The sequence below is a fragment of the Coturnix japonica genome, chromosome 32 (assembly GCF_054131305.1).
Source record: "Coturnix japonica strain WE chromosome 32, WE-NBRP24, whole genome shotgun sequence".
Taxonomy (NCBI): Eukaryota; Metazoa; Chordata; class Aves; order Galliformes; family Phasianidae; genus Coturnix; species Coturnix japonica.
In genome coordinates, this window is record NC_140694.1 from 4,800,555 (window position 1) to 4,820,707 (window position 20,153).

At 50.1% G+C, this 20,153-nt stretch overlaps 1 protein-coding gene and 2 long non-coding RNA genes across 5 annotated transcripts; 2 read left to right on the top strand and 1 right to left on the bottom strand.

Annotated features, from left to right (window-relative positions):
* Window positions 1–1,077: 1,077 nt before the first annotated feature.
* Window positions 1,078–2,028, top strand: LOC146755549 (olfactory receptor 14C36-like). The gene has a single exon (XM_085525533.1). The coding sequence runs from the start codon at window positions 1,078–1,080 to the stop codon at window positions 2,026–2,028; it is 951 nt and encodes a 316-aa protein (XP_085381659.1).
* Window positions 2,029–10,649: 8,621 nt separating this feature from the next.
* Window positions 10,650–11,514, top strand: LOC146755550 (uncharacterized). Of its 2 annotated transcripts, none has more exons than XR_014938049.1 (2): window positions 10,650–11,351; window positions 11,392–11,514. It is a non-coding gene; the product is annotated as an uncharacterized LOC146755550 (long non-coding RNA). The 2 variants fall into 2 exon arrangements; XR_014938050.1 differs by having other exon boundaries at window positions 10,650–11,331.
* Window positions 11,270–13,080, bottom strand: LOC146755551 (uncharacterized). 2 transcript variants are annotated; one of them, XR_014938048.1, is made up of 5 exons: window positions 12,948–13,080; window positions 12,811–12,846; window positions 12,212–12,247; window positions 11,824–11,892; window positions 11,270–11,438 (listed from the first exon to the last, which is right to left on the bottom strand). It is a non-coding gene; the product is annotated as an uncharacterized LOC146755551 (long non-coding RNA). The 2 variants fall into 2 exon arrangements; XR_014938047.1 differs by having other exon boundaries at window positions 11,270–11,460.
* Between the last annotated feature and the right edge of the window lie 7,073 nt (window positions 13,081–20,153).

The following is a 20,153-nucleotide window of genomic DNA, read 5'->3' on the forward strand; positions in this document are numbered from 1 at the left end:
GGATGTGTATGGTGTGAGTGGGCTGTGAGATCGATGCAGGAACATTGCTCACAGAGCATGACATGGTAAGTCTCTCTGCATACCGTGAGCTGCTTTTCCTGGAGGGATCACCAAATCAGGGACATCCCATAGCAGATCTTGATGTAGGCACTGCATGTTTCTTTACTGTGGAAAAAGCCTTCTGCTCCAGCTGAGGGCTTCCATACTGCAGTGTCAGAGCACAGCCCTGAGGGCTGCGTGTCCCAGCACGGCTGCAGGCTGTGCAGCCGGGGCTGCAGGCGGGTGCCCAGGGCTGTCCTGCAGAGCAGGGTCCCTGCTGTGCCCCAGGGGCTGTGTGCCGGGTATGGGACTCTGCCGCCTGCCAGGCTCAGCACTCAGCCTGCCCGGGGAGGTGCCCAGGGTGCTGCAGGGAGATGGGTGGGGGGAAGGAGCCCCCCTTGCAGGGCTTTAACTGCCACAGCTGCTGCCTGGGGCAGGGGATCACAACTCCACTGCACAACGGAATGTTTCTGAGGGCACTTTGCAAGAGGAGAGCCAAGGCAGGGGGTTTCCATTTCCTGTTCTGAGGCAAAGAGGTTTGGAGTCAGAAATCTAAAAGGGGCAATAAGAGTTCTGAGAATTTTTCGTCAATCAATTGCTTGTTTTGTGAACAGTCACACATGATGTGCTTTCAGTCTCCCCTTTCTCGAAGGATGGAATTATCATCATTTTCTGTAGGCATGAATAATTCACTTATCCTACAAACAGGCAGCATTTTCTAACTGAAACTGAATGCCACAGAAGCTGGGGTAAAGGGCTCTAAGAGCACTTGGGGTAAAGATATGAGACTTGAAACAGATGAAAATATCCAGGGAGAAGTGATAAGAAAATAAGAGGAAGGTTAGAGCTGCATATGCTGCTTCTGCTTAAGGAATGTTGAAATACATGAAATTAAATGCAAGTAATGGTGCTAAATGTACACTGTTGTAGGAGAATTAAAACATTTCATATTATAGCAGGAGGAGTGTCTCTGAGAATGGTCTGGACTTGTCATTATCTTCTGCACTCTGAGCAGGACTCCAAGCCCAACAACAGCAGATGCACAACGGCAGCTCCATCAGCGAGTTCCTCCTGCTGCCGTTGGCAGACACGCGGCAGCTGCAGCTCCTGCACTTCTGGCTCTTGCTGGGCATCTACCTGGCTGCCCTCCTGGGCAACGGCCTCATCAGCACAGCCGTAGCCTGCGACAGCCGCCTGCACATCCCCATGTACTTCTTCCTCCTCAACCTGGCCCTCCTCGACCTGGGCTGCATCTCCACCACTCTCCCCAAAGCCATGGCCAACGCCCTCTGGGACACCAGGGCCATCTCCTACACAGGATGTGCTGCACAGCTCTTTTTCTTTGTCTTCTTCATCTCAGCAGAGTTTTCCCTTCTCACCATCATGTCCTATGACCGCTACGTTGCCATCTGCAAGCCCCTGCACTACGGGACCCTCCTGGACAGCAGAGCTTGTGCCACCATGGCAGCAGCTGCCTGGGGCACTGGGGTTCTCAATTCCCTGCTGCACACTGCCAGTACGTTTTCACTGCCTCTCTGCCAAGGCAATGTTGTCAACCAGTTTTTCTGTGAAATCCCCAAGATCCTCAAACTCTCCTGCTCTGGCTCCTACCTCAGGGAAGTTGTGTTTATCATTTTTAGTGTCAGTTTAGGCTTTGGGTGCTTTGTTTTCATAGTTGTGTCCTACGTGCAGATCTTCCTTGCTGTGCTGAGGATGCCCTCTGAGCAGGGACGGCACAAAGCCTTCTCCACATGCCTTCCTCACCTGGCCGTGGTCACCCTGTTTGTCAGCACTGTCCTTTATGCCTACCTGAAGCCCCACTCCATCTCCTCTCCATCTATGGACCTGATGGTGGCAGTTCTGTACTCAGTGGTGCCTCCAGCATTGAACCCCCTCATCTACAGCATGAGGAACAAGGAGGTCAAGGATGCAGTGAGGAAAGTGATTATTAAATGTGTTTCACAAGCAGTGAACTGCACGTCTCTTTGAATTCATGACTTGCATTGAGCTTTTTACTGAATCAAACTCTCCTTTTTGTATGTTTTGTGCAATTTTATAAGTGTAATTTATTAAATCTTATTCATTTTTTTTTAATACTGTAGTGTTTTTCACTAAAACGTTAGGATTGAAATCAATTCCTTTTCAGCTTGCACCTTTGTAGCGTAGCCACACTGTACATTATGAACTAGCCTCTCCGTGAACCTTAACAAAATAAAGAACATGCAGTGACTCTGTCTGTCCTGCATCTTCTGAGACATTTCTGGAGCTGTTGGGGTCAGATGTTCTCAGAAACTTACAGTCCAGCAGGAAGCACACAGCTGTTCATCAGATTGTGCAGTGACTACAGCCTGCAGCAGCTTATGGACCATTCCTGGGCTCCTGGCTGACATCTGTGCTTTCAGGCTCACATCTGTCAGTGCCTCTGTGTTGTGGGTTTATGATTTCTGTTGTCTGTATTCCACATAGAACATCATACAGACCAGTGGAAGTTAAAGAGTTCATGTTCTCATTCCGTGTTACCACCATTTTCGGCATTTTGGGTTCCCATAGTCAGGGAGGAAGGGGGGGGATCATCCCCAGAGGACTTGGCGTTAAAAGGAAGCGGGGTGAGACTCCGGACTAGACCCCAGCTGCTCTCTGCCTGTGGCCTTCTCAGCTCCCCACAGAGAAAAGCACGTGCTGCTCTCGCACTATCATGGTTTGACTCCTACTTTGGGTACTCTTCTCTCTCTCATTTTGTTTGATTTTTCTGCTCTCCTGAAGGCTGGGATGATCATGGCTGGAAGGCAGAAGGTGAACTGGAGCCTGCAGGGACAAGAGAAATGGCAGGGAAGCTGTGAGGGAACACAGCAGTCAATGTGCCAGCCCAGCCCTCCCCAGCCCTTCTGCAGGGGGTGTCACAGCAGGCCCTGCACAGGAAGACAATGAGCAGCAACACTGATAACACTCTGGCTAATGTGGATTACAAATGCAGATGTTGCCCGCGGGGTCCCCAAGGGGAAACTGGGAGCTGCTGGGGCGGGGGGTGGGCAGGGGAGTGAAAATTCCCCCCTTGGAGACTTCACATTAAGACACTCAAAAGGAGGCATCGGGGAATTTAAAGCTACAATACAGTCCATGTATGTAGAGCTGCGGAGTGAGGTCATCTCATGTCTCCCGTGGCCCAGAGCAAGTAAAGCAGTCCCAGCTGCACTCTGAAACAGAGAGCCAACCGGGCAGCAGAGAATGCTAACTTCTACTCCCTTCCTCGCTGTCCCAGCTGCAACACCTTCCTGTGCCCCTCGGAGCCCAACCCGGGCTGCAACACGCCTGGGAACCGCTGCTCCCCTGGTTGCAGCCCGTCTGGCCCAGTAAACCTGCTGCACTGGGCAGGAGCTGGAGCCGGGACCAAGGTCCCGCTTGGGGTATGGCAGTGCCGGGCAGTGTACTTGGGGATGACCCTACGTACCTAGTGCAATACATTCCAAATAGCCACAGACATCAACTGACTGCCATACTTTTCTCACCAGACATCGATATAAATGGACTGCTTGGTGGTTCTGTGCTATGGCTGTCCTCTCGCCACAAGCTGCACATCTCTCCACTGAATGGTAGCACCACTCATGAGAAACGCTGTCTTGGAGAATCATGTAGCACTGGAAAAATGGACAGCTATCCAGGAGGGTACCTGTGCCATCATCATCAGTGATTGTTGTGAATACATTCCTGACATCTACAACATGGAATTCCTATGATGACACGGATGGAAACCCAAATTGTTCCAATCAGCCCACTAAGGACAAACAATCGGACCATGTCTCAGTTCTCCAGTAGTGGCTGTGGCTGCCCTGGTTCAGCCCAACCTACATTGCTCTCATTACATACATTGCTCTCATCTACATACCCCTCATTAGAGGTGCTGAGGTGCTGTAAGGCATGCCTGACTCAGAAAGGGCAGAGCTGTTCTGAGGAGCTTTGCAGTTTCCTACAGCTGTTGTGAAATATAAAAGGATGAAAATGAATTTAGTTGTGAGAAAGGAAAGCTATTGCTTGTGGGGGGCTTCAGGTAGGCATAAAGGACAGTGCTGAGAAACAAGGAGACCACAGCCAGATGAGGGAGGCACGTGGAGAAGGCTCTGTGCTGTCCCTGCTCAGAGGGACCACTGCCCAGGAGGTTACTGTTATAGATTCTCATGACAAAACCAGACAAAGTCCAGTGTGATACATAAAGGGAGAGCTTTATTTAATTAAGCAAGGCAGTAAAGTGAGCAAAACACCGTGCACCGGCACGGTCCGCCCGGCTCCCGAGCGACTGCAGTGCTCCGCGGCGGACGCTAGATGTCGCTGCCGGGACGGCTCGGCTAAGCCGGCGAGATCTTCCCGGTCGTGGTTAAGACCTCCTGCAGTGGGGCCTTCACGTTTGCTAGGCTCAGCTAAGGCTGCTGTGCTAGGAATGCCATTTGTAGGAAACGGAAAGCAAGCAAAGCCAGCAGCAGCTCGCCGCATGTGGGGTTCTCCAAAGGCTGCCTGACCCCCCCAGCAAGCTGGAAGGAGATGGGGAGCACAGTATGGATGAGTGCTGCTTCCTCCATCCCAGGGAGCAGGAGCCTGGTCTTCTGCGGGAGAGGTACAGCAGGGCCCTGCGGCTTCCAGGAACACACAGCTCTGAAGGATAACACGTGGGGAGGGAACAAGAAGCTGGGGGATGTGGGGATCCCCAGCAATTGGCTACCACAGCCCAGCCAAGAGCTGGGCTGATTTACTTTGCGAGTGTGTCCGATGAGTTCCAGCCCTGTGGCACTGGCCATGTGCCTCCTCCTGCCTTTTAGGCTCCCCCAAAAAGCATGCTCACCACTTTGCTTCTTGATCTCCCATCTCCAGACTCTCAAAAGCCCTGAGCGGGGTTTCCCCGAAAATAAAATGAAATAAAACCATGCAGGTTTTCCAGTTTTGCTGAAAAATCATTTTAAGTGCTGATCTCCCCCCCCCCCAAGGTTCTGTTGCATGCCACGTTGAGTTGTGCCCAGAGCAGAAAACTCTGTTTTTCCCTCCCTTCTCTCCCGCTTTCCCACTTTCCCTCTGCTCTGGGGAAATAGCTCATGTTGCAGACATGAGAAGTCTGCACAGAGAAGAAGAATGACACACACAGTATCACAGTATCACAGTCTCGTGCAGGTTGGAAGGGACCTTAGAGATAATCGAGTCCAACCCCCGGGATTCGAGCCCCTGTGTAGCAGAGCGGCACTTCTACCACTTGTGCCACAGGGGGATTTGAACCTGGCCCTCCGGTGTTGCAACGTGGCATTCCTACCACGTCATGGTTGGAGAGGGAAATACGTCACGGAAGTGACACACTCTCTCTCTCTCTCACTGCCTGGCAGCAGGTGTGGGAGTGCTTCCACGCTGTGTTGACTTCAGTTTCAAAGTAGGCTTCTTGGTCTTTGGAAACCTCTCTCTCTTTTATTTTACTTGATTTATTAGCCTCAATTTCAGTTAGATTGTATTATACTGTGTTATCTTGCATTCTGATATCATAGTAAAGTAAGTTTTCCTCCTTAGATAATTGCCACTGCTCTGTTTTATTTCCTTGAGCCCAGCTCCCATTTCCCTACTCCTTATCCCTTTTCCCATCACATTTTTGGGGGCCAGGGGCCCACAGGCCTACTGCACCCCTGTCATGGACATAGGTTGATCTAGATCTCTGTGACAAACTGAAACATGCTGGGACCGCTCCCATGACTGGAGTACTGAGATAGATAGCTATTGTAAGGACAGACAAGGAAGGAAGGGTGGTGGTGTGGCCCTTTATACCATTTGATGTTGAATGAGTTTGGGGTTGGGAATGATGAAGTCAAGTGTGTGTGGGTAAGGATTAGGGGGAAGGCCTGTAGGGGTGACATCTTGCTGGGGGTCTGTTGTAGACCACCTAATCAGGATGAAGAGATGGATGAGGCCCCCTACCAGGGTGGTGCCCTGCTAGACCTGCTCTTCACTAACAGTGAAGGACTGGTAGGAGATGTGAAGGTTGGGGATTGTCTTGGGCAGAGCAACCATGAAATAGTAGAATTCCCTATTCTTGGAGATGTCAGAAGGGTGACTAGCAAAACTACAATCCTGAACTTCGAGAGGGCAGACTTTAACCTATCCAGGACACTTGTAGCACGGGTCCCATGGGAGTCACTCCTTAGGGGTAAAAGGGTCCAGGAAGCCTGGATACTCCTCAGGATGGAAATCTTAAAGTCACAAGAACAGGCTGTCCCTGAATGCTGTAAGGTGAGCTGTAGGGGAAGAAGATGGGGGTGGATGAACAGGGAACTGTTGTTGAGACTCTGGAAGAAAAGGGGTGGATGAACAGGGAACTGTTGTTGAGACTCTGGAAGAAAAAGTCTGTGTCCTCTGGAAGGAGGGACAGTCTACTTGGGGAGATCACAAGGAAGTTGCTAAGGTATGCAGGGAAGAAGTTAGGAAGTCAAAAGCCCAACCTGAACTTCGATTGGCCACTGCAGTAAAGGAGAATAAGAAATCCTTTTACAGATATGTAAAAGATGTACAGATATTACTATGTAATAGTAAGAGGAGAACCAGGGAAGATGTCCATCCTTTAGTTGATGCAGTGGGGAATGTGACTACTGAGGATAAGGAGAAGGCTGAGGTCCTCAACACCTTCTTCACATCTGCCTTTAATAGGCAGATCAGTTATCCTCAAGGCACTTTATACCCTGATCTGGAAGTCTGGGATGGAACACAAAATACACCCCCAGTGATTCAGGTGAACAGTTAGAGCCCCGCCTCCATCTGGACTGTCACAAGTCCATGGAACCAGGTGGGCTCCACCCTTGGGTACTGGGGGAGCTGGCAGGGGTGATTGCTGAGCTACTCTCTGCCATCTACCAGCATTCCTGGTTATCTGGATAAGTCTCAGAGCATTGGAGGCTTGCTGATGTGACTCCCATCTACAAGAAGGGCCGTAAGGAGGATCCAGGGAACTACAGGCCTGTCAGCTGAACCTGGTACCGGGGAAAGTTACGGAACATATAATCTTGGGTGAGATCATACGGCTTCTGTGTGGCATCTAGAGGATCAAGCAAAGCAAGCATGGGTTTGAGAAAGGCATGTTGTGCTTGACCAACCTCATTTCCTTCTATGACTGGATGACCAGACTGGTCCATGAGGGAAAGGCTGTTGATGAAGTCTACCTAGACTTCAGCAAAGCCTTTGGCACTGTCTCTCACAGTATTCTCCCAGGGGAACTGGCTGCCAGTGGCCTGGACAGGTATACCCTTCTTTGGGTAAGGAACTGGCTAGAGGGTCATGCCCAGCAGGTAGCGGTTAATGGAGTTAAGTTCAGCTAGTGACCCATTACAAGTGGTGTCCCCCGGGGGTTAGGTACTGGGGCCCATCTTGTTTAATATCTTTATTGATGACCTAGATGAGGGGATTTAGTGTACCCTCAGTAAGTTTGCAGATGACACCAAGTTGGAGGTGGTGTCGATCTGCTGAGGGTAGGGAGGCCCTTCAGAGGAATCTGGATAGGCTGGATCGCTGGGCTGAGGTGAATGGGATGAGGTGCAACAAGACTAAATGCTAAGTCCTGCATTTTGGCCACAATAACCCCATGCAGCACTATCAGCTTGGGGTTGAGTGGCTGGATGACTGTGAAGAGGAAAGGGACCTGGGGGTGTTGCTTGATGCTCAGCTGAACATGAGCCAGCAATGTGCCCAGGTGGCCAAGAAGGCCAACAGCATCCTGGCCTGTATAAGAAATAGTATGGCCAGCAGGAGCAGAGAGGTGATCATCCCTCTGTACTCAGCTCTGGTGTGGCTGCATCTTGAGTACTGTGTTCAGTTTTGCTCTCCTCACTACAAGAAAGACATTGAGGCCCTGGAATGTGTCCAGAGAAGGGCAACAAAACTTGTGAGGGTTTGGAGCACAAGTCTTATGAGAAGCAGCTCAGGGTGCTGGGATTGTTTAGCCTGGAGAAGAGGAGGCTCAGGGGAGACCTCATTGCACTTTACAACTTCCTGAAGGGAGGTTGTGATGAGGAGGGACTTGACCTCTTCTGCCAGGCAACAAACAGGACCCGAGGAAATGGCCACAAGTTGTATCAGATGAGGTTTAGACTGGACATACGAAGGAATTTTTTTTTCTCAGAGAGTGGTCAGGCACTGGAATGGCTGCCCAGGGAGGTGGTGGAGTCACCATCCCTGGCAGTGTTCAAGAAGCGTCTGGGTAGGGAGCTAGGAGATATGGGTTAGTGGTTTTCTGTAGGTATGGTAAAGGGAGGATGGTTGAACTAGATTCCCTTGTAGGTCCTTTCCAACCTTGTGATTCTATGATTCTGTGATATATACTGCCACACTTCAAAAAGTTTACTGTGAAAGTTTTGGGGTTTTTTAGTTAACATAAATCACAGATGGTTTCAGTGATGGACATTTGAGCTCAAAAGAGAATTCCTCAATTGCCACTTTTTTTCTCAGGGTGTTTAGCTATGTCCCATGTGAAGTCGTCTTTGCTGGAAGGCAGAAGGGAGGGGCTGCAAAATGGGGCCGATGGCTCTTGGTGGATGACTAAAACTTCTGTTGGATGATAATATGTCCATGAGAACAAGTGCTGAATTTCTCTTGTTCCTTTAATCTGTAATTGCCCACATTTCATTTTCTTCTTCTTCTTTTTTTTTTTTTTTTGCTTCCTATTTTCTAAGCCTCATATTTCCTCTTGGGGAATTATCTGCTATGTCCTCTTTGCTGCAAGGAAGCATGACACAAATCACTGCAGAAACCAGAAATAATTACTCTGAAGTCAAACACAAATCACAAATTCCATTCAGCTTTTGGCCACCTGTATTCCAAGGCAAACTATTTAATAATATTAGTTTGCCCCCCCTGGGAGATTACTCGAGATGATTTTAATGAGGTCTCAGTAGATGTGGTTAAAAAGTTGGTGCCTGACAAATGACAGTGATGCAACTCAGCGCCTGAGTTTAAGCTTGTTTAAATTGTCTCCACTGTGCATTATTAGAGTCTCAAGGTTTCTCTCCTTGAAGTTAGCAGCTCTCCAGTTAGGCACCCAGGCTTGACTATGGCTCTAATGTAGGGGACAGCAAGAGACTGCCCCAAAGGAAATATGGCCTATGAGAACCGGAAAGATATCTACAGTGCTTTAGTTAGATCCCAAGAAAAGTGAAGGTACTCTTGTCTAATCAGTGCAATTTGTAAATCATGGGTCAAGCAGAGCTAGCTGCATGTTGGTGGCTGGTTCTAATGCTGTTTAGAGTGGGCTGGTTTCAAACAGCTTCTAACTCTCCCAGTCTCAGAAATGGTTCTTAGTGAAAATAAGGCCAATTGAGAGCACACCTGGTCCTCCCCCCAGCTGCCCTGGGGCTCCCGTTCTGCAGAACTCTCATGGCCATTCCTTCTTCCCAGACCCTGTATGGTCATTGTTGGAGAGAGTGACACTGAACATGAATAAGATGCACACTAATGATTTTCGGCTGTACTACAGATAAGCAGCAGCTTAGGTGTATGGGAGATCCACCACACACATATCTCCAGGTTGCTCTGAGGTGAGGAAAACTACTTGGGAAATTGGAATTTGACTTGAGTCTGAATAATGCCTTCTCTCCAGGCAACATATGATGTGCAGGCATTTGGACTTAAGACCTCATCCTTTTTCCTGAACAATATTTCAGCGTTGCTGCAATGACTGCACATGTACCGAACATTTCAGTCTCTGGTGTATGCAGAGGCAAGAAGTCTAGCCTTATAAACACACAATTCACTAGGCCTTGGTACGCATGTGGTTAATAAAACTGATTAAAATATTTGCATGACACAACACAGCTGAGAAAGCATTTGGTTACTGATGACATTCACAAGAGTTTAAAGGCTATGTTTGCACGTGGTAGATGGGAGTGGTGTGTGTGTAGCTCATTATGACCTTGGGACTTAGTGGTACCTTATCTGCAAACCTGGATATTTGCAGTCTTATGGGAACAACATGGCAAGTAAGCTTTGCTTCTGCTGGTGGGTGAGGCTTTCTCATCCTCTGGCTAAAAGTAGCTAGTAGGGTCTTCCTTTGATTGACTTGGTAGAGGTCCACAACTTGCAGCCTAAGGCGTCAGCAAACTTAGACACTGGTGCTGAGCAAGTCACATTAAGTTCTGTGTAAGTATTATTCAATATAATGCTTTTGTAAGCTTTGATTTGTAGCTCACTTTGAATGCTAAACAACTGAAGTCCTATTGGGCTATAGGCAAATACACTTGGGGAATGTACTTCATCAATTGTGGAGGCTGAGTTATTAGCACTGGGTTGTTAAGAGCAGGCCTGGGAGTTGGCATACCAGTAAGCAAACAGCCCCCACACAGAGTGGAGGCCCAATCATGATTCTACAGACTTGCAGGATGTCTGTCACTTGTTCTTGGGACTGCTGTTAGTTTACATGGGCCTTATGGCTGTGGTGATGAGTTAGCTACATAGAAATTTTGGCCCTAGTACAGGCAGAGCTGATGGCAGGAGTCAATGCCCAGCCAGGTGTGCCCGACCCAGCCCCGCTGGGCAGGGGTAACAAGGTAACCCACGGGGCCATTGGCTTAGGCTGCAGCTATCTTACACTGCTGGAGGTTGTTCCAGCCTTGTCTCTGTGCCTCTGCTGGATCCAGAGCTCAAGATGGACGAGCAGAACCTCTGTGGGAGTTGTGTTTTAATCCAGCAGCTGCTTGAGCAACATATGCTCATCTGCTCACTCCCCACTCTTCCTAGTGATCACTGATCAAGAGAGGGTGTCACTGGTCATCAGGGGGCTTCATTGGTCATCAGGAGATTTGAGGTGTCCATGGGAGGGGGTGAGCAGACCTTGTTCTGGGAGATGGGGCACCGACGCAAGAGGACTAAAGCAGACCCAAAGGAGGGACAAGTGGCTCCAGAAAGACTGGGGGTAAAAGGAGGGTGATGTAGTCACGCTGTGTCCATGGATCAAAGTGTAACGAGTTTGGGAGGAATTGTATGGAGGAGCTGAGAGAGAGCAGAGGGAGGGTACTGGGGCTGCTTGGCAGCATGAGGATCTTCATCCTTTAGGACTTTGAGGCAGATGATGAGAGAGGGTGGCGAAGCCCACAGGGGTGCAGGACATGGTGCGCATGGCATGGAGCTGGGGAAGCTTCCCAGCACTTTGAGGTGACCACTGCCAGGCAGAGACAGATCCAAGCAGTCCATGCTGAGCATGAGAACAAGGACACAGACATACAGAGTGTAGCTTTGCTGAGGGATTTATTGATCATCAGAGGGTGTCATTGATCATCAGGGTCTTCACTGGTCATCAGAGGGCAACTCTGGTCATCAGAGGTCTTCAGAGGGCAACACTGGTCATCAGAGGTCATCAGAGGGCAGCAATGGTCATCAGAGGATGTCAGAGGGCATCACTGGAAAGGAGAAGCCTTGTCCCTGCAGGGTTTGTCCCCAAGGACTTAGGGCAGGAGAAGGACTGGCAGCAGCCAAGAGATCCAGCGCAGGATGTGGGTCCCATGGGGACAGAAGCCATAGCCCCTGTCTCAGCTGCATGGTGACTCTGGGCCATCCATAGGGCACCCTGAGCCTGCCCCCTCCAGATCTGTTCCTCTGCACATCGCTGTAGACTGCAAGGGAAGGGCTGGAGGTGAGAGTGCCCAGGTCCCCCTGGAACAGGTCAGGGACAGTCCCCTCCATACCATCAATTCCCAGCACCTGATGCCCAGTCCTCAGGGCTCCAGATACAGCCAGGGTTCCCTAAGTCCCCTGTGGGGTTGTAAGCATCCCTGTGCTGCTCACCTAGACATGTAAATCCAGGGCCACACGTCTCACGCGCGGGGGATTCTCCTCTGTCCTGCTGAGCACATCCTGGGGAAAAAGGGGTCGTTAGGGACACACAGAGGGTATGGGGAGAATGGAACACACTGGGAGCAATAAGACACAGTGGGACACCCTGAAGGTGCAGGGACCCATTGTGGGCACAAGAACAGCATGGCCAAGGCACGGTCCTGTAGCCAGCTCAGCCCCAACTGCCCCCCATTGCCTCCTCCCCCTGACCATTGCCCTCCCACATCTGGAGGGAGCCCAACAGAGGCTTTGGGGCGGCAGGAGTGTCTCCAAGTCTCAGGGGAACTGAGAACAGCAAGACATCCCAGCCCCATCCTTGCCCCATGGTCTCCCAACTCACCAATCCAGGAAGGGCAACAGCAACAGGTGGTGGCGCCTGGGGAAGAAGAGCCATGAGGCAGCAATGAGGGAACTGTGAGTCTGGGGGATCACAGGGTGACCCCATCCAAGCAGCCTGGTTGGTCCCAGGGCTGCCCCCAACCTCATGGTTGCCAAGGTCTTTGTGCACCTCTGCCCATGGAGGAGCCCAGGGCTGGGGCTGGGCATAAGGACAGAGCAGGGATTTGGGGGGCCCAAAGGAGGGGAATAGGGGTGCCAAGAGTCTTGGGGGTGCTAAACAGAGAGGAACAGAGAATGAGGGAAAATGAAACACAAGGGATTGGGGACCTAAAGAGATGAGAATCGGGTTGCCAATTAAAGGAGATCTGTTGGTGCAAAAAGCATGGGATGTGGGGACCCAAAGAGAGGGCATTTGGAACAGCCAAGAAAAGGGATTTGGGGGAGCCAGAGAAAAGATGACTAGGGTGCAAATGGAAGAAATTTGGATGTGCCAAATATAGGGGCAGCCTCTGCCAGGCAGGGACAGACCCCACCCGCTCCTTCAGAGCTCCCTGCAGGGCCATCCTTGGGCACAATCAGCATGGCTGCCCAGGCACTCACCACAGCAACTTCGGAGTCTGGCACTTGCACAAGTGACTGTGGGGAGAGGAGTAGGAGAGAGAGTGAGAGATTGCGTCGGGGATCCCCAGTAGCCAATCACCTCCAGCCCCAGCCCACATCCCCCACAGATGCTTCACCTGAGCTTCCACTGTGCAGCACAGGGCAGCAAGGAGCATCACGAGGCTGAGCACAGCTGCCTTCATCTTCCTCTGTGCTGTGGGAGCTGGGTGAGGCTGCAGGAGGCAAGGTCTGCATTTATCCTCCCTGAGCCCCTCCCACTCCCCAGATGCCCCTGGGCTTGGCAGACTCCCCTGACATGGACTGAGCCCAGCATGCAGCCGTCCCCTTCCTTGGCCCCAGGAAACATGAGGAAGCCAGGGATCAGAGGAAGAACACTGAGTGCTGGGATCCTGATGGCATTGAGCCCAAAGCCCTCAGGTCCCAGCACTCAGCACACACGGCCTTTCTTTCCCCCAGGACCACCCAGAGATAATGCTGTCCTCATATCATGTCTTTGTCCAAGGACTCATCCCTGAGTTCTGTCCTGTCCTGTGAGACTACAAGGTGTGAGGCTGATTCTTCTTGGGAACTAGGATACAGCATTTGGGGACACTGGGAGGTGAGAGGGTAATAGGGACATGGGTAGTGAGGAACTTATGGAGATATTTGGAAGGCAAGGGGACACAGGGATATGAGGACATGAAGATATGAGAACATCATGTGATACGAACACATCATGGGAACATGAGTATGTCACGGCAGTTTGGGGAAGTCATGGAGATATGGGAAAATGGGGACGTGCAACCAAATGGGAACTTCTTGGTGACAGGGATCTGGAAGTTTGTAGGTGGGGCCATCATGGCCAGGCTGGATGTAGCTCTGGGCAGCCTGGTCTGGTGATTGGTGACCCTGCACATAGCAGGGTGATTGAAACTAGATGATCATTATGGTACGTTTAACTCAGGCCATTCTATGATTCTGTGTGGGCAGTGGGGACAGTTGGGTGATGGGGAAACATACACACAGGAAGGTTGGCAGTGTTCACTCAGTGCCTTTGTCATCATGCTGGAGATCAGGAGTGAATAACAGAACTTGGCTATGGCTGATTGGTTTCCTCCTCATTTATTGCTTCAAAACCCAAAGACCATGCCTTTTAGAATCATGGAATCTCAAAATCATGGAGTACCTGAACCATGGAATCACAGACTAGAATCAGCAAGTCATGGAATCACAGAGCCATGAAATCACAGCACCATAGAACTATAGAATCATGGCATCATTCACGTGGGACAAGACCACTTAAGTCACGTCAGGAGATGTGTCGTGTATTTTCTGCTGTCTTTACATAGCCAAGAGCAGAAGTCCCCATGTTACGTCCAGATATCTGCATTGCATGTCTGAGATGGCAGTAGTGCTGCCTCTGTCCATGAGGACAGTTTGCCATTAGGACACGCAGGCACGGAATCCAAGGCTGGGGGTGAAAACTGGCTGAAGGTACCTGAATAAGTTCTGAAGTCACTGGGCTGTGTGCCTGAGCTTCAGCAGAACAAAGGTGTCCTACGGGTTTTGTTCCCATGATGGTCCAGCCTCCTGTCATGGCTTCAAAGAAAGTGAATGTTGTTGTATCTGGATGAAAGGAAAGAAATAATAGAGAGCTGATAAATGGCTTAGAACTGCAAACAACTCAAGGATTCTACAAGGAAACATGATATGCCAATTTGAAGTGCTTCATCTGACAGAACAGCCAGCTGGTCACAGCTTTCACGGGGCATTTCCCATAAACAGGAGAGCTGCTGTGGACAATCTCTGAGAAGAACGCTTGAATGTTTACGTTGGAAGTTGCCCAGAGAGTAGCCAGCTGGAAGAGTTTCCTTTGGGCTGCTTCTGCTCTGTGCAGTATTTGTCAGAGCTGATCAGTGCTGCTTCATTCACTACACTTAAATGTAAGGTGGCATTATCCCTACTCTGGGGTTCTTCTGGAAAGAACCAGCCAATTGCCCGTGCTGCCATCAGTGAGGAATCTTGACTGAGGTGAGGTACAGGCTGTCTTTGAGATCAGTGTAAAGTAGGTGGATGACATTTGATAGCAATTAGATGTGAAAGGTTCTCCTTGGGAAAACCCCTCGGCTGGTTTGATATCTAAAAAGAAACACCCAGGCTTTTGTAACAGTCAAACACTGAACAAGTGAAATGTGACATGGTTGGAGTTCTCAGGTTGCTCAGCCAACAGCCTCCCCTGCAGTGATTTCCCCATCACAGCATCATTTAGGTTAGAAATTACCTCTCAGGTCTCTAACTGTTAACTCAGAGCTGTATCTGTGACACGTCACCTGATCTGTGCTATGGCACCCTGCTGGGCCCTGAACTTGTGGTGCTGGGGAACAGGTGTAGGGACTTCCATGGCAAAGCATGTTCTTGGCTGGGCTTGATGACCTTAGAGGTCTTCTCGTACCTAGATGATTCTGGGATTCTAGGACTTTCAGGTTCCATCACGATAGTAGGATTCTCATATTTGATGTTGTTTCTCCAATTGTAGATTTCTAGGATTCTAGAGCTGCAGGAGTGTAGAAATTCCAGCACGTAGGATTCTTGCTTTATAGGATTCTGGATTTTTCCTTTTCTTAGGTTTGTAGGATGGTAGGACTCCGTTTCTTAGATTCCTAGATTTCAATGGGTCGCTATGCCCCCTGGTGGCCGTCTTTTTATCTCGGGGTGCGACCCCAATGTTCCGGGCTCTGTACCGCTGTGTCAGAGAGCTGCCGCTGCGAGGAGAGCAGTAGCAGCTGTCAGCTGCTCCCTGAGGAGATCCTTTGCTTCTGCATGGAATGTGAACCTTCCAACCAACTTCCCATTACGTGTTGCTGCCATGTGACAGATGACAGCAGAGAGGCAGTCTGACAGAATGGCATCTGACATGGAAGTGCACATGAAGCAAAGGTGTGCCATTGAATTCCTCCAAGCAGAAAAAGGTTGCACTCGTTAACATTCAACAATGTTTGCTGAATGCTTCTGGAGACCAAACAGTTCATGTGAGCAGAGTGTGTCAGTGGGAGGTGTTTTTCAGCAGTGGTAATGGCTTAGAACTGCAAACAACTCAAGGATTCTACAAGGAAACATGATATGCCAATTTGAAGTGTTTCATCTGACAGAACAGCCAGCTGGTCACAGCTTTCACGGGGCATTTCCCATAAAAAGGAGAGCCCTCGTCTGGACTGATGACATCTAAAAAGAAGCAGGCTTTTGTAACAGTCAGACACTGAACAAGTGAAATGTGATGTGGTCTGAGTTCTCAGGCTGCTTAACATACAGCCTCCACTGCAGTGATCTCCCCACCATGGCATCATTTAGGTTAGAAATGACCTCTCAGGTCAACCAACTGTTAACTCAGATAAGAGCTGCTTCAGAAATAATGCCTCATCTTATGTGACACGGACCGTAACATCAAAGGCGGATGTTGGAGATGTGACTGTAGAGGATGAACCTTCCCAACAACATCTCATTACGTGTTGCTGCCGGGTGACAGTTGTCAGCAGATGGGCAGCCTGACAGAATGGCATCTGACATAGAAGTGCATATGAAGCAAAAGCGTGCCATTCAAAAACAACAAGTGTAAAAAAGTTACATTTGTTGACACTGACCAATATTTGCTGAATGTTTCTGGAGACCAAACAGTGGATGTGAGCAGAGCTAGGCAGAGCGAGGTGTGTTTCAGCAGTGGTAATGGTGGGTCACCTTCTCTGGTGGAGATGCATATAAGCAGGGCATGTAGGCTCCTCTTCCTTACCCTCACTCTCCGATCTCTATTCTCCAGGATTCTCCTGACCTCATGTCAGTCATCTCATTAGGGGCAGCTTTCTACCTACATCCCTATGTTCCGGAATGTCTCCTGTAGGACCTATCAGAGCTTTGTGCACAGTTCCTCTTCCACATACCATCCAGGAGGCAGTGACCACCTCTCTGTACAAAATGGAAGAAGCCCTGGAGGAAGCTTGGACACTTCTGACATGATAACCCATATCCAAGAACTTGTCCAGTGCAGGGTCTCTCAGGGAATGAGGAAGAAGGAATCTGACAACCAACGTACAAACCAGCTGCTGCTGCTGGACACTCAGAGGCACTGACGATGTGAGCCTGAAAACACAGACCCCACCCAGGAGCCCAGGGATGGCCCGTCAGCTGTTGCAGGCTGATTGCACAGACGGATGAACAGCTGTGTGATTCCTGCTGGACTGTGGGCTTCTGAGAACATCAGACCTTGACAGCTCCAGAAACGTCTCACAAGAAGGAGGATGGACAGAGTCACTGCATGACCTTTATTATGTTATGGTTCACAGAGAGCCCGTTTCACTATATACAGAGTGTCTGGGCTAAACTACAAAGGTACAAGCTGAATAGGAAATGATTTGAGTAATGACTTTGTAATGAAAATCACTATAGTATTACTTCTAAAATAATAAGAATAAATTACACAGATAAATTGGCACAAAACAAACAAAAAGGAGAGTTTGATTCAGTAAAAAAAATTCAGTTCACTGCTTTTGAAATACATTTGGTCATCACTTTCCTCACTGCATCCTTGACCTCCCTGCTCCTCATGCTGTAGATGAGGGGGTTCAATGCTGGAGGAACCACTGAGTACAGAAGTGCCACCGTCAGGTCCATGGATGGAGAGGAGATGGAGTGGGGCTTCAGGTAGGCATAAAAGTCAGTGCTGACAAATAGGGAGACCATGGCCAGGTGAGGAAGGCATGTAGAGAAGGCTTTGTGCCGTCCCTGCTCAGAGGGCATCCTCAGCACAGCAAGGAAGATCTGCACGTAGGACACAACTATGAAAACAAAGCACCCAAAGGCTAAACTTACACTAAAAATGAGAAACACAACTTCCCTGAGGTAGGAGCCAGAGCAAGAGAGTTTGAGGATTTGGGGGATTTCACAGAAAAACTGGTTCACAACATTGCCTTGGCAGAGAGGCAGTGAGAATGTACTGGCAGTGTGCAGCAGGGAATGAAGAACCCCAGTGCCCCAGGCAGCTGCTGCCATGGTGGCACAAGCTCTGCTGTCCATCAAGGTCCCGTAGTGCAGGGGCTTGCAGATGGCAACGTAGCGGTCATAGGACATGATGGTGAGAAGGGAATACTCTGCTGACATGAAGAAGACAAAGAAAAAGAGCTGTGCAGCACATCCTGTGTAGGAGATGGCCCTGGTGTCCCAGAGGGCGTTGGCCATGGCTTTGGGGAGAGTGGTGGAGATGCAGCCCAGGTCGAGGAGGGCCAGGTTGAGGAGGAAGAAGTACATGGGGGTGTGCAGGTGGCGGTCGCAGGCTACGGCTGTGCTGATGAGGCCGTTGCCCAGGAGGGCAGCCAGGTAGATGCCCAGGAAGAGCCAGAAGTGCAGGAGCTGCAGCTGCCATGTGTCTGCCAGTGCCAGGAGGAGGAACTCACTGGTGGAGCTCCTGTTGGGCATCTGCTGTTGTTGTGCTTGGAGTCCTGCTCAGAGTGCAGAAGATAATGACAAGTCCAGACCATTTTCAGAGACATTCCTCCTGCTATACTATATAAGTTTTCCTTTTACTTAGGAAAATAATTATTTAACTCCATAACTTGTGTTTACTTACATGAGCTTCACCATCCCTTAAGGAGTAGAATACTGGGGAGCTCTTATTTTCTTCTCATTTCCTAATCATACCCCAACCTCCTGGGTATTTTCCTCTTTACTGCAGCTGCTCTTCGAGACCCCAGCCCTAGCCTCTGTGCACTTCAGTTTGTCTTAGAGAAATCTGCCTGTTTGCAGGACAGTGAACTATTAATGCCAGCAGAAAACAACTATAACTTTTGCTTTAGGTAGGTGAGGCTGAAAGCACAGCCTGTGTGACTGTTCAAAAAACAGCCAATTGATTGGAGATATATTTGGGAGTCTCCGAGCTGTGTTCAAAGTTGACAGCCCCTCTTAGATTTCTTCCCCCAATCCTTTCTGCTTTCACTCAGAACAAGAAATGGAAAATCCCTGCCTTGGCTCTCCTCTTGCAAAGTACCCTTACCAACATTCAGTTGTGCAGTGGAGTTGTGATCCCCCTGCCCCAAGCAGCAGCAGCACAAGCCCTGCTGGGGGGCTCCTCCCCCCACACGTCTCCCCGCAGCGCCCTGGGCAGCTCCCCGGGCAGGCTGAGTGCTGAGCCTGGCAGGCGGCAGAGTCCCATACCCGGCACACAGCCCCTGGGGCACAGCAGGGACCCTGCTCTGCAGGACAGCCCTGGGCACCTGCAGCCCCGGCTGCACAGCCTGCAGCCGTGCTGGGGCACGCAGCCCTCAGGGCTGTGCTTTCATAGTGCAGTATGGAAACCCTCAGCTAAAGCAGAAAGCTTTTTCCACAAGAAAGAAACTTGCAGTGCCTGCAGCCAGATCTGCTATGGGATGTCTCAGTTTTAGTTAGCCCTATAGGAACACAAGCTACATGGTCTGCAGTGAGACTTACCGTATCATGGCATGTGAGCTCTCCTGTCCCGAGCTCACAGTCTGCTCACGCTGTACTCATCCTCTCTCCCCTTTCTCTCCTCTCCTTCTGTCAGCTGCAGGCTGTGTTGTGCACAAGAGCTGCTCCTGGGCACAGCTGTCTCTCTGCAGCACTGCCCACTTGTATGAGCTCCCAGTGTCCCAGTAGCCTGGCCCAGCTCAGCACACTTGAGGATTTGAGTTTCTCTTCCTCACTGCTTCCCCTGGAGATATCCCTGGGGCTCCAGGGCTGAAAGCTCCTGGTAGGCAGCAACTATGGCCATACCAGGTATGCAGGAGTCCACTGGGTTCCATCTACTGCGGAAATACAAGCATACACTCGGCCCTATGTGAGAAGATCTGTGGGATCCTCCCATTTAGAAGATTCGGGCATTCAACACTGGATCACAAAATCACAGAATCGCAGAATCACAGAATCACAGAATGACCCGGGTTGGAAAGGATCTCAAGGATCATGAAGCTCCAACCTTCCTGCTTGGCAGGGCCACCAAACTTACACCTTTACTAGATCAGGTTGCCCAGGGCCCCGTCCAACCTGGCCTTGAACACCACCAGGGACGGGGCATCCACAACCTCCCCGGCAGCCTGTTCCAAGACCTCACCACTCTCCTAGTAAAGAACTTCCCCCTAACATCCAACCTAAATCTTCCCTCTTTCAACTTAAAACCATGTCCCCTTGCCCTGCTATTATCAGCCCTTTCAAAGAGTTTACTCCCCTCCTGGTTCCAGGTTCCCTAGAATACTAGATACTGAAAGGTTGCAATGAGGTTACCCGGCAGCCTTCTTTTCCCCAGGTTGAACAAGCCCAGCTCCCTCAGCCTGTCTTCACAGGGG

What these genes read in the sequence shown, in the direction of transcription:
- LOC146755549 (XM_085525533.1), top strand. Translation starts at nt 1,078, where the DNA reads ATGCACAACGGCAGCTCCATCAGCGAGTTCCTCCTGCTGCCGTTGGCA.